The 13,169-nt window shown below is 37.9% G+C and overlaps 1 protein-coding gene across 8 annotated transcripts in view; it reads right to left on the bottom strand.

Moving 5' to 3' along the window:
- Positions 1 to 5,297: 5,297 nt before the first annotated feature.
- The window catches only part of LOC128885256 (eye-specific diacylglycerol kinase), a 73,396-nt gene continuing 65,524 nt past the window's right edge, over positions 5,298 to 13,169 (bottom strand). For 5 of the 8 annotated variants that reach the window (XM_054139215.1, XM_054139214.1, XM_054139212.1 and 2 more), the window contains 2 exons: positions 12,407 to 12,570; positions 5,298 to 6,241 (listed from right to left, as the gene is read on the bottom strand). In XM_054139215.1, the coding sequence (XP_053995190.1) occupies positions 6,057 to 6,241; positions 12,407 to 12,570 (349 nt within the window). In that variant the 3' untranslated portion in view covers positions 5,298 to 6,056. Of the gene's footprint in view, positions 6,242 to 7,783; positions 11,710 to 12,406; positions 12,571 to 13,169 lie in introns of those variants that run through there. The other 3 variants (XR_008459563.1, XR_008459562.1, XM_054139210.1) reach the window with 3 other exon arrangements.

Genomic DNA, 13,169 nt, shown 5'->3' with positions numbered 1-13,169 from the left:
GTTTAATACTTTTGCCTGATAATGTACCAACGTGTTCGAACTCGGTAGGAAAACAATCATAGAATTGATGACCGAAATATTTCTGGCCAGAAGAGTCCGTGGAGGAACGTCGAACATCGTCGAATTGTTAATTAAGCGCCCCACTCGATGTCCCCTCTCGAAATCTCGAGCGAGAAAACGCGAGCGAATCGATCTTCATTATCCACCCGATGCACTTCCATGGCTGGAGGTTCGCATTGTTTCGTCAGCTCGCTCGTCTCACGCTCGTTACCCCGTTTCGCAAAGGAACGAAACGCGAAGGATAATGATCCTCGTCGCTAGAAACGAGTCTGCAACTCACAATCCCTTTCTCTGGATTACTTTGTTCCATTGAACGCAGTCACTGGGAGTTTAAAGCTGAATCTACTTTATATAACAAAACACTGTTACACAAGACATTTTTTATGATAAATTTCATGGACAAAAGGCTTTTACAATTTGCTACCGAATTATACTTTTGTATTTCAGGCAAGTTTGTAGGGCACGTTGCGTTCCATTGTTAAGATTTACAGGATTATACTGAAAACAACGTATTGTTTATGGAGCAGGTAGTAACAATAGGGCTGATATGCTGGGAAAGATATATTATTGTTATTGGATGGATCAGAAATCTTTGTTTTAGGAAGGTTATACTTTAGCCAAGACTAGGGTGTAAAATTGGGAACAACTTATTTAGAAATATAATAGTTGATGAAGAAGGATGCGTGCATTCGAGGGGATATTTCGTTGGTGAAACAGTGCATACTGTCGGTGAAACAGTGTATTGTGGTTTACCGTCAGAGCTTCTTGTGTTACCAACATCATGCTCTACTTTATCGAAAGGATTTCTCTGTTATCGACAATAAGTTCTGTTTTAACAACAATGCACTATGTTTTGCCGACGGAATATCCCTGCTGGCCACTAGGAAAACTGATGTATTCAACAAAATGAAAGTTTAATAAAGAACTTATGGGAATGTCGAGCTGGCTTTGATAACTGATAAGTTTATCGAACAGGATAGAAAAAATTGCAGATTCGAGAATCAGAAATCTTTTTATTACTTATAAAGTAATCGCTTGATACATCCTTCTAATCAGAAGTTTACTCGTACAAGTTACATAGACTCAGAAAATAGCGAGAAGTAATTGGAGAAGTCATTGCAATTATACGCTCGTTCCTGTAATGACGTTGGTTCGAATCCCTGTCTGGTACCAAATACTTGCATTTGGCAAAGTTATGCTCAAATAAAACGCAATGAGTTAATCTCTTCAGGAATCAATTGTCATATTTAAAATGAACAAAAATTTAAACTGATTCGATGTTACTATGTGATACCATTGAAATATTGAATTATGAGTATTTAGTTACAATTTTTGTGGATACTTTCATGTTGGTTTATTTAAAATATACGGTACTGGTACACACGCACTGCCTCTCAAAATTGTATTGCCTCTTCTTACACAAAAAATATATAACTGTTTCACTAAAAATATTATATACAATATAATGTCAATTATATTAAATAATATTCATATTAGATATGTATAACAAGGTAAATGTCTTTTTAATATAAAACAGTAAAATTGAAGGTATTGTACCTAAACAATTTATAATACAATATTTTTGAAGCACAATATCCTTTCCCCATAAAATAGTGTATCTTTCAGTGAAACAAGTATACATACACAAATACCCTCGATATCACACAAACCTACGATCTCTCTAATCACCCAGCAGCAGTGTACGTGCCAGTATCCCTGAAGAGGTTAATCAGGAAGTCAAACAGCAGCTCGTGAGCGTGCATGGATTCTAACGACCAGTGGAAAGCGGAGCTGTGGTCATTTTAGGAATCGAAGAGCCTGCACCAGGTTGCATCGATCAAATCTCGAGGAACTCTAACGTTCAGCGAAATCAGTACGCGCTGAACAATTGTCGCGTCCTCGCCAAGTGCCTGTATTTGGCGAACGCAGAATAGAGCAGACCCAACTATCGCGATAAACGAAATACGAACGAAATAAGCTCGTCTTACCGAGGATGAAGTCAAACTATTCAGGTCGCCGTTCACAATACGCAGCCAGCGACAACAGTGGCCCTTTTGTCTCAAGCTCTACCGCAGTCAAAACAGACCGCCTGCAGTCTAAATTAGCGGCGCGCGGCTATTAGACCGAATGAAAACGGTGAGATCAATTAAATATTTCGATCGCTTAATAAATTAAATAAATTCGGTAGTCGACACCTTCAAACCTAGATCTACGCGTTGTTCAGAATTGCAGCTGTAGAAACTGTAGCATGACGGAAACTATATAAAATTTTTTCAATTTCGTACGCCTTCCATATTAAAGACTCTGCTGCTTCTATAATTAGGAGAAGACAGTACTTCCATAAACAATTAACTCCTGGAATAGGAAAAAATTAATTCGTACGCTCAAGTGAACAACCCTGAACCATTTCCACTCGGACGGTTCACTGGGTACGAGTGAAACGCTTCCACGAAGCTCCATTTCCAAGCTCGACGGTCGAACTGCCAAGAGATTACGACGTCTCGACGCTTCCGCCAAATAAATGCGAAATTCCACGGAACGAGTGCCACTGTCGTCGACGAGGCGTCGCTGAACGCGAGACCGGAACAATATGGGTGGAGCAAAGTACCGCAAGGAGCTGCAAAGAATGCTCCTGGGTGAAGAAGAAATCCGCCTCTTCGACTGCAAAACTGCGTTTCCATAATAGCAATGCAATTAGCCGTTGGTAGACTGAGGATTTTAAGCATTTACGATATAATATAACGCGGGAAAAATATGCTATACTATATTGAGTATGATTAGCATCGTTTCCTTACATTTCGTAAATTAACCCTTTCAAACCTGGCGTTCACAATTGAGGACACATGAAGAAAGACCAGTTTTCCTCAAAAATTACACTATTAGGGTTTATTTCTATTTTGTCCATATTAATTTTAGTCCAAGTTAGCCCTCAAAATTAAATTACATCAGTACGAGAAAAAAAATAATTCACGGGTGAAAGGGTTAATGTGATAATATTTTGTGAATTTTAATTTTAATTTAATTTTAATCACTCGCACCCCTACATGGTAAATGCATACAATCCACAATCTACTCACTTTATATCACATAAAGTCCTCATCGATATGAAGGATATAATCCTTTTCAAAAAATTCTGATCCCTAAATATAAATACCACCCAGAGTCACCCTCTTCAACTCTTCACAGATGGGCAAAATTTTACCCGAGTAAACATCAATTTATACCCAACTCCGATCGATCAGTTATTCACGTAAGTTTCAATTTGTTCAACCTGAGATATAATTTCTAGTTCTACTTTTATTATTCAGATTATCATTCACTCTTGATCGAACAAATAACTGATCAATATTTGTGTGTTTTATTTCAATTTTGCCCAGCTTTGCTCCTTGATGTATAATCATGACGTTTAACGTGGATTTCGTCGTCGAAGCGAAGAGGAATGAAAAATAATCGCGCGGACAGACGAGGAAACGATGGGCGACGCGGCCTCGGGCCGAAAAAACGTCGTGATTGTCGCCAATTTATTGCTCTAAAACTTAAGATGAAACCCACGGACCGAGACCGCGTCCCTGAGAAAGGCAATACTGTGTTTCTTTTCCTCCCTTCGGGTAACTCTGCGCAATTCTTATGCTCACGCTCTCGTCGCGTTTGCTATCTCACACTCACCTTTCGTCATCTCATCCTCATTCACGACTTATCTACTAGAACTAACGTCGCCTTTGCCTCGATGGGAAATTCCGTGGGAAACTTTGCCTGCTGTTTCTTCTATTTCATTTTATTTTACACAGAATTTCCAAGAAACAATCGTGCCTTTAATTTATGACAAAATTCATTTCCATGTCGGAAGCTTGAAATTGTCCAGGTATCATTTTTTATAACGTCCTCATAATTTCTGATAAAATCAATGACCCATTGTGTATCTATTAAATTTTTATGTTTATATAGTCAAAAAATTGTTAAGAAAGTTCGCAAGAAGCTATGAAAGTAAGAACAAGGATAAATTTTAAATAAGATCACAGTTCCCTTTAGTTTCATACTATCCCTGGCGATAGAAGGTTCTAAAACTGAAACAGGCAAAGCTTCCACGAGCTTAACGATCCGATTCATTAAACTTTAACTGGCAAGGCTAATCTCTCCACGTCAAACTGCTTGTTCACTTTTCAACACGTTGGCTCCAACATCCACGAGATATCGTCGAAGGTCCTGATAATCCCACGATCTTAATGGTAAGTTCACAATCACTGTTCCTACAAACATGCATCGACAGTGTGTTAGGCCTATATCGAGCACGTTCTGGGGATCATCGTTGACCCATGATCCATCAGCAATTGGGTTTTTTCACAAATACTCCAAAATGTTTATTTTGCAACGTGTTGGTTTAAACACTCACAGGATATCCTAATTCCAACTCCCCCTCAACTGTTTTAAAAAACATTCAAACACATAAGCAACGTGTCTGACACACATCAAACCTGCCATCAACAGTCGAATCCTCCAGTCCAGACCTAACATCCCATTTAATCCTGTTACTGAACCGTCTCGCGCAACTCCTGACGGATCACCCGATCGTGCCAGAATTTCGCAACGCAGTTGTCAGCCAACTTGTTAAAATGACGAACGTATCCCATCAGAAGATATCAATCATCGTTCTACGAATCGATCCTTGCCGGTTAAACGCGAACATCAGACCGTACGAGACCCACGAATCGCGGGGCACGCGAACTTAGCTCTCTAATTAGCATCGCGTACAACAATACTCGTTATCGCCGTACCGGAAAGTTCTCAGCCGAGACTTCCGAAGCATTCGCAGCTACGTCAGCCTTCCACTCGTCGGAAGTACTCGTTACTCGCGACCCGACGCCCGATCCCAAAACTCGACGCTAATTATCCCTTAAGGATTAAACGCTAAACCGAGCGATAGGCACGCGGTTTTCTAATCGACGACGAAGAGGACATTCCTCGGAACGAAAGGGAAAGTATACGCAGGCTAATTAAGGTTGCCAGGCTTCGTTTAGGTAAGGACGCTCCATTTTCAGGTCTTATTTCTTTAGTCTTGGCCTTTATTCGGGGTTGGATAGTATACAGGGCGAGGCAATGACTTGTTTTATCTTGAAATCTTGTAAAATAATGACTTTGAAAGAAATTATTTTGTACCACCTACGACTCTATTTTCAGGTTTTCTCGATTTCTATTTCTTGGCCGTTCTTGATGATGCATTTGAGAGTTATAACAAATAATGAAAGTGGAGGATTTATACCTGACGTAGTTGGCAACCCTAATGATAGCCTATCCAGCCCGAAGGAAACTTTTCGGCTCGGGGACAGCTTGTTCGCCTTCCTCGCAATCCAGTTCTCCCTTAATTCGTGATACATTTGCGAACCGCAAAAGGCATTGATTTTCTTCTTTCATTTTTTTTATTAAGTACTCGAAAAATTCGATAAATATTATAATATACGTATCTGACGTATAGATATATACAGTAGTGTTCGTACATTAGGCTGGGTCAATGTACAGAAGAATTTACGCTATACTCGATGACATCGATGCTTTGTTGTCGCGATACAGTGCTTCCAAACGATTCTCCTCGATAAGTATATTCATTTCACATTTTTGGAGAAATTAGAGTGACAAGTAAATTTTCAGAGATAAAATGATACGATACTCACAAAATAGTTCCTCTCTGTGTCGCCTTTGGCCATGCAGTAAGCTTCAAATTCAAAATTCGAAATTAATGGTTCCTATTGGCAGTTAAACAAGTTACATTAAATGTATATTTATAGATTAGAAAACTTGTAAATTGTAATCCCATTTTATTGTTTGGACGTAATTTTCATGTATGTTAACTGCAAATTTCATTTTTCCATTACAAGAAGTGATATTTTGAATTTTTCACGTGATTGGTTTTGATAAGTAGAACTTGATTCTCCTACTTATTATTTGTATAAAAATAATGCCACTAATTCCTAAATCGTTCTCCCAATCGCTACTGTCGTTTATCAGTAGATACAAACGTTCGATGAAAATATCAGCGGAGATCCACAGAACGTTTGCAAGCCAGTGATAATATCAGTGCCAAGTACTATCGATGTTTCCCTTTCAAACACCCCGTGGCCAGTCAGCGAAACACTGTAACGCCACAACGTTGCGATACGACAAGGCAATCGTTTACTGATCGATCGACCTGAAAAAAAGAAACGGAAAAAAGTAGAAGAAAAGGGAGAACAGGGGTCGCGTCCATGATTGAATCCCGACAAAGGTTAAAAGCTAAGATTAGCTCTAGAAAGTTCAAAGGGAGTCCCGAGTTTGGTCGCGTCCTGCTCCATTTCGCAAAACGAGTGGTCCAAGAAGATAGGGGGAGGAAATTAGAAAACATCGTCAACGTCCCGTACGCGATGAAATTTACAAGATATAAGTATATGTCGTTATATTCGAATTCATTGTCTCGACTACGTTCAGTTTAGTTGCTTACGACGATAAATATATAGCTTTAGTAAAAATACACTTATACACTTACATATGAACAAACCGACCAACGACGCTATGGAGAATAAATTTCGTGGAAATTGGCGAGAAACGTTTCCAAAGTTGATCGATCGTAATTATTTCCGTTTGTATCAGATTGCGCACCAATAAGAGGATTACACAATTATTCGTAATTCGAATACAGGTACAGGGAGATCCCTCGAAATCGCATACAACTCGCGGAAAATTCCTCATAGGAATCACTCGAGTAACGATTATTCGTATAACAATTTGCACAACCATCTTTTGTGTCGAGCTTTCAATTTTATTAATTGAAAACAAACAAGAGGAATAATATTTAAAAAAAATATCTTTTAACTTTTTCCATTCCTATGTCAACGACTAAAATGCACTGAAATTAAAAGATCTGAACCACAAAGTGTTAAGTCTTCCAACAATTTTATTGTCATTACAGTGCAATTTTTCAATGCAACGAGATAAAATAGTCATGAAACCAACCTGCGTTACATTCAACATGTCCTCCGTGGAACCTGCACCACGCCAGATTTTATGGCAACAACCGACATCCAACACGAGCGTGTTGTACGAGCAGAGATGGGCTACGTTTTATTCGAATAATAAATAACAGGCAGAAACAGCAAAGAGCCATTTGTTCGTGACGTTTATTCGATCGCACCATTATTCAGGTACGCGTTTGTTCGAAACGAGGTACAATTTTATTCTGAAAATCAAATTTTTATATTCATTCAACTGGTAATGTATAGAAATTGTTTATCTGTTTACATATCAATTGATGAACTAATGTTTCAATCAAATGTCAACGTATAAAAAGTGTGAGTTACTTGACGTTGTCATCGTTAAGAGAGTATCCTTAAATCGGAGGAAAAATCCGATCTTATATCGAGGTCTTACTCCGTTTCGCCCATATCCACGTACAACTCGTTCGATAATCCCCCACAATCGACGTTAAACCTCCCAAAACACCTATCAACGACAGCTGTACAAATTATTGCTGGAAAAATCGTTACCCAAGTCTCGTTCCAAGTCTTTGCCTCACAGGGTGCTGCAACCACGACGAACGATACCGAATAATCGCGGACTCGAGGATTTAGGGGTCTCTCGGGGATCGAATGTTTCTGGAACAGTTCAAACTAACACGGGGAAACAAACGTTGGCCAGGGAGTCTCGCGTCGAACCAAGGAAAAAGACGGAAAAGCAAATTAAATCAAAACGAAACGTGTTCAACTAATGTTCAAGTCTTTAATTGCTCCGGCTTCTCGTTCTGGTCTCTAAAAATCGGTTGCGACGTTCATTGGACGAATAACATCGCTCGCGACCGGGCGTTTCGTTAAATAGGGACATTAAATACAACGGAGGTGTTTATTCGTCGAATGAACATCGCGACACCCAGGTGAATTACAAAGGCGTTACCATTAATACTCTCTACATATAAAAAATAATCAGAACAACGGTATCTTACACTCGAAGGCATCTCTAAATCGGTTTCGTTTGTTTTTCTTTTTTTTTTTTTTTTCATTTTACTTCCGCCATCGTCATCGAATACCTGTACTCTACGGATGTATCTATTTATACATACACGTACGATTACTTCGTCGCTAAACCTCTCTATCAGGCTAACGATCCTTAAAAATATCAGTAATTACAAGAGGATTAGAGACACACGAGGAAGAGAGACGCGCGGGAACTTTTCAATCCGCTCGATTCGATTTCTCCCACATTTTCATCTTAATAGTTTCGTAAATATTTGAAACTGTCTCCTCGTTGACGATACCTTAGGGTGAATTCGAAGATTAGGAAGTCACACGTTCGAGAAGAATTATATAGCTGTACAATTGTTGACACTTTCAAAGATTACTTGAGATACTTATGATTCTTAAATGATAAAGATAAAGTAACTAGTAAACGTGTAATTGTATGTCTCCATTTGCATATGTTCACTTTACTAATTCTAAAAAGAATTCGCGTATTTTTTAGCCTAATTATAATTAATACTATCCTAACTTCTGTATTCGATAGAAGAAGTATTTAAACAAAGTAAGTGAATATTTAATCAAATAAATTCACATCATAACCATCACAGTGGATTTCTTTCTATAAGAAATCGATCATTTTGCAGGCAACATTCGCAGAAGGCTTGATTAAATTCTAATATTAAGATTTACACGTTTACTAATCACGATATCGCCACTAATGATTAGTTTAAGAGGACAGTCTCGAAAAATCACAGAAAAGAGATTCCAACGACAGCGAGTGCTTAAAAATAAGAAACTCGTCCCCCGACACGCTTGAACATCGTTATTTAATTTATTTACATCGCTAAAAATCGAATCGATTATTAAAGTAGACGTTCGCGCGTGTCCAATGAGGACAACTTACCTCGTAGACGTCTACAGGTATATTATCGTGACTCCGTACTTTTTCAGAATAATTCTCTTGCCCGCAGGACGAATACTTAGAAGGGTACTATACGTACATTATACAATATAATAATTCGACAGTAAAATTAGAGTAGTCTAAGTGTAATTAACAGTATCATAATAGTGACGATAGACCGTCCTTTAAGAGCTAATTGGTGTTCGTACGTTGATCCCCTTTTTCATTTTGGTACCGAGTAATATAATTTTCTCTTTCTCCATTTTTTTTTTTTATCACGTTTCGCTCTCAATTGTTCACACTTTCGCTCTTTCATTCGAACGCGCTGCTTCCGTGGTTTCTTTCTCCTCGTCCTCATCGATCTCAATTGGTTAACCCTTTGACTGTGAAAGGGGTATATATCCGTCCTCGAAAATTAGGCTCAGACCAGGGCATATATATTCGTCCACAAAAATTGGATGAAATGTTTAAATTTAACAATTTTTAAGAAATATCGTCTTATAGAGAATGATAAGACGAAACTTTCTTTATGTTTACAGTTTATTCATCGAATGTTTAGTTTCAAATATAACAATGAGACACTTAAAATTCCATAGAATTTCCAGCAAAAATTGACCCGAAGTCAAAGGATTAACGCAGAAATGAGTTAACGTACCTACGAGATGAACATGACTGCTTGATATCTTGGGGGCGGAGGGATCGCTGCTTTGGCAATCGATATTTTTGCGACGCTACCTCGGTGATATTCATAGCGTTGGAAAGTGTGTTGATCAAATTTGAATTCTAATCTAACCCTCTATTGCGTGGGATTTAATTTTATTTTTGGAGAAAAAATTATCTTTTGGTCGGTTGTATATTCGTTAATTAATTCAGTGTTTCTCACTTTAATAAATAATTAACTCTAAATAAGTTAAATAAGACGATCTCGCGCTCAAATGCTACAAAATTTCCTCCAATTCCTCCAACAGAGGGTTAGTATAATTGGAAAAATGCGGAAGATCGATTGTCACGATGGAGACATTAGTAATAAAATTTCGAACGATGAATATTCTTTTTGTCTTACTTTTTGCATTTTGTTTTGCTTCCGTTTCGTGTCTCCGTGTATGTACCTGTGCCTGTGTGTGTTTATGTGTCCAAGCAGTGTAAAGAAGTTCGACGAGCGTTCACGGACAAGAAAAACAGTATCGTGAAGAAACTTCTTGCACCTTACAGAGAATAAATATATAACCAGTATTAACCGTACGTAGAAAATATATGTATATGTATAATATATGTATATGTAACGCGACACTTATAGAAAAAGATATGTATCCGATGCAACGAGATATCCTAGAACAAGCGGGGAGAATTCAACGGGTGGATAGAAATACATTGGATGCCAGCAGAGTCGGATAGAACTTATTGCAACTCGATTCGTTCAACGAAGAAACACGTGCACGATCGATTCTCAGCTCTTCGAGCCACTCGAGTCGTCATTCGAATAAAACTTTACGCTTCGACCCCTTGCAGACAACCATTTTTGGGGCGAAGACTTCACATTAATTAGCAGCAAAGAAAAAAAGGATTATTTTAAAGAAATTTTTATCTCACATAACAATTAATTGTGGAATATCAATGTTTTTATATATAAAGATGTTATTCTACATGATCTCATGTCGAACGAAATATTAATATTATTAAATGAAATAGTAGAATATATTCTACATACATTACGTATATTTTTATGTAACATGTCTATCATTATGTGTAAAAACATTGATATTCCCCAATTATTTGTTGCGCGAAATAAAAATTCTTTAAAACAATCTGTTTTCCTAGCAATAGTACTATAACAACCCCATTAAGCGTCTGCATCATCTGCAAAGGGTTAACGATACCGTCTACCCAACGAATAACGCACTACGTTCGAAGAATAAATCCTAACTCTAACAATCGTCGAATTCGAACAATAGTAACTGGAATAAAAGCTAACATTCTGTCCAACTCCCTGAATACTACTGAACTTCGTTTTTCCTTTCTCCCAGAAAAAAAAATATATATATATATTTGCCAAAGAAATCTTCACCTTTATATATATATATATATGATTGGCGCCATCGCACCAACTTCTGACGTGGCTGAATCTTTGCTTCTAGAGACATCAGCTCTTGTGGAATTCAAATAAATGTTGAATGCAATAATTCAACGATAATTGCTAAGACAATCTATCAAATAGAGAAAGGTGAAGATTTCTTTGGCAAATATTTCATTGCAGCCAAGTAAGGTTTTGTTGGCAGCTTTAAACCTTGATTATCAAAATTATGATTGTTCACAAGTAGATTGTTTAAGTATGATAAGCAATACTCTTTTCTTTTCGGCTACGGGTGCAGAGAAACTGGCATGACGGGCGTAGCCTAAACAAAAAACTCCTCCTGGTCCTTGAGGACCAAGCGTAACATGTTAACGTATTATTAACACTCGTTGAAAGCGATCACGAGATTTTCGATGAGAAAAAAAAGGATTTGTCTTTTCTGGAGAGCACCTGGTAGAATAACGCATTACCCTAAATTGTCGAAGAAGAATATCGATTTATCACGTGTTGCGACTTACGCGAGATCTATGATAAAATACGCGCGATTTAAGCGGCGATCTTGGATCGTCGAACGGCTTAGGATTCATCTGGATTCCATCGACGACAGATTCACCTAGGGTCGGCTCAGGCCCACCCAATTACGATCCGAGGTCAAAGGGCATTCTCCATTTCTTCCGTTGTCAGCTGAAACTGCTCTTGACCTAGATCACCGAACAACGCCGATTTAACGATCCGCCGAAAGGGTAACAACGCCGAAAGCGACTTTAATTTAACGGAATCTCGCTTGATCCCGCGATTCAATGAAACCCTCGATCGGGTCCTTGAATTGAATTGAAAGGGTCGCGCGGAAAAGTTTTCCATCCGAATTCTTACGGGCAAATGGACTTTCCCCCTCCGTGGATTTAAGTATCTTCTATTGGAAACTTTCCGAGTGGATTTGAAATTTCTTTGGTCCCGACCCCAGAAAGCCTTATGTATTATGCAAAGGGAATATTGTGTTTACTATAAATACAATTAAAGAAACCAATATTTGTATGTTTCAGAGGTGTATCATAAATTGTTCTACTGTGTTTTATTTTATTGCATAGTATATGAGGCTTTGAAATTGAACATTGTATGGAAATAAAATTGAATAATATCTCTCTTTCTCTCTGACCTCTGATTAAAATTGAGACCAATAGGAATCGAAGCAGTTTCGATTAAGGGTGGAGGATGTCACCTCTTGTTACATTTAAAAAATCTAAATAAAAATTATTTTAGCATGATGACGGTTCCTTGAAGAGGAAGAGCTCGCGCTGGATTTTTTTTGCGACCGTATATGCAAAGTTCGCTATATTTATCCATGTGGAATTTCTTTCATAATGTCAGCCGATTTAAAAAAAAGACCAAAACACTCACTATATAAATATGCTGCGAGGTCACGGTCCTCCGCTTGCAGAGCAAGATCACGAGGCGTGTGGCCGTTGCGGTCCGCAATGGTTAAAGTAGCACCGCCTGCTACCAACATGCAGCAAATGGAACGACGCTTATATTGAGCCGCTTTGTGCAAAGCGGTCTGACCTCTGCAATTAGAAAAAAGAAAATTCTCTTTTTATTTCATTGCCTGTTTACACGCCAAGAATACACGTGTCCTTTGACCGACATTTATGCCACGTCGTAAACAAACTTTGACCCACACCTACGAGCACTGATTGCTTTTCGTTTTTGTTTTTGTTTTTGTTTTTAACAATGTAGACGTTTTTGAAACAGGACGCTTTGTCGTGGACATAATGAAAATGCAAAATAAAGGATTTACTTGGCATTAAATTCGAGGAACTTGAGAAGTGTATTGAATTTACGAGTGTTTTCTTTTTAATTTAATTTGAATTGTTTAATCACTGCGCTTGGGGGATGTTTGGGTATTTATTTAAGTATGCAAATATGAAAAATGAAATACATGTGATATTTGTGAAAAAAGGTACAGTTTGATTTGAATTTTAAATCGATGGTTGTGTGAGTGTGAATATGTGTGTGTAAACATTTCGTTTATTAATCGTTGTACCGATCGTGATTGGAAATGAAAAAGAAAACTAACAAAAAATGTAAGAAAATAACAGCTGGTTTAATTAAAAAAAAAAATATGACAGCCATCATGGTACAAATAAATAGAGTAAATCTAAAT

The sequence above is a fragment of the Hylaeus anthracinus genome, unplaced genomic scaffold, assembly GCF_026225885.1.
Source record: "Hylaeus anthracinus isolate JK02 unplaced genomic scaffold, UHH_iyHylAnth1.0_haploid 11981, whole genome shotgun sequence".
Taxonomy (NCBI): Eukaryota; Metazoa; Arthropoda; class Insecta; order Hymenoptera; family Colletidae; genus Hylaeus; species Hylaeus anthracinus.
Note: the sequence above shows the minus strand (reverse complement) of the source record. Positions and strands in the feature narration are given on the sequence as shown.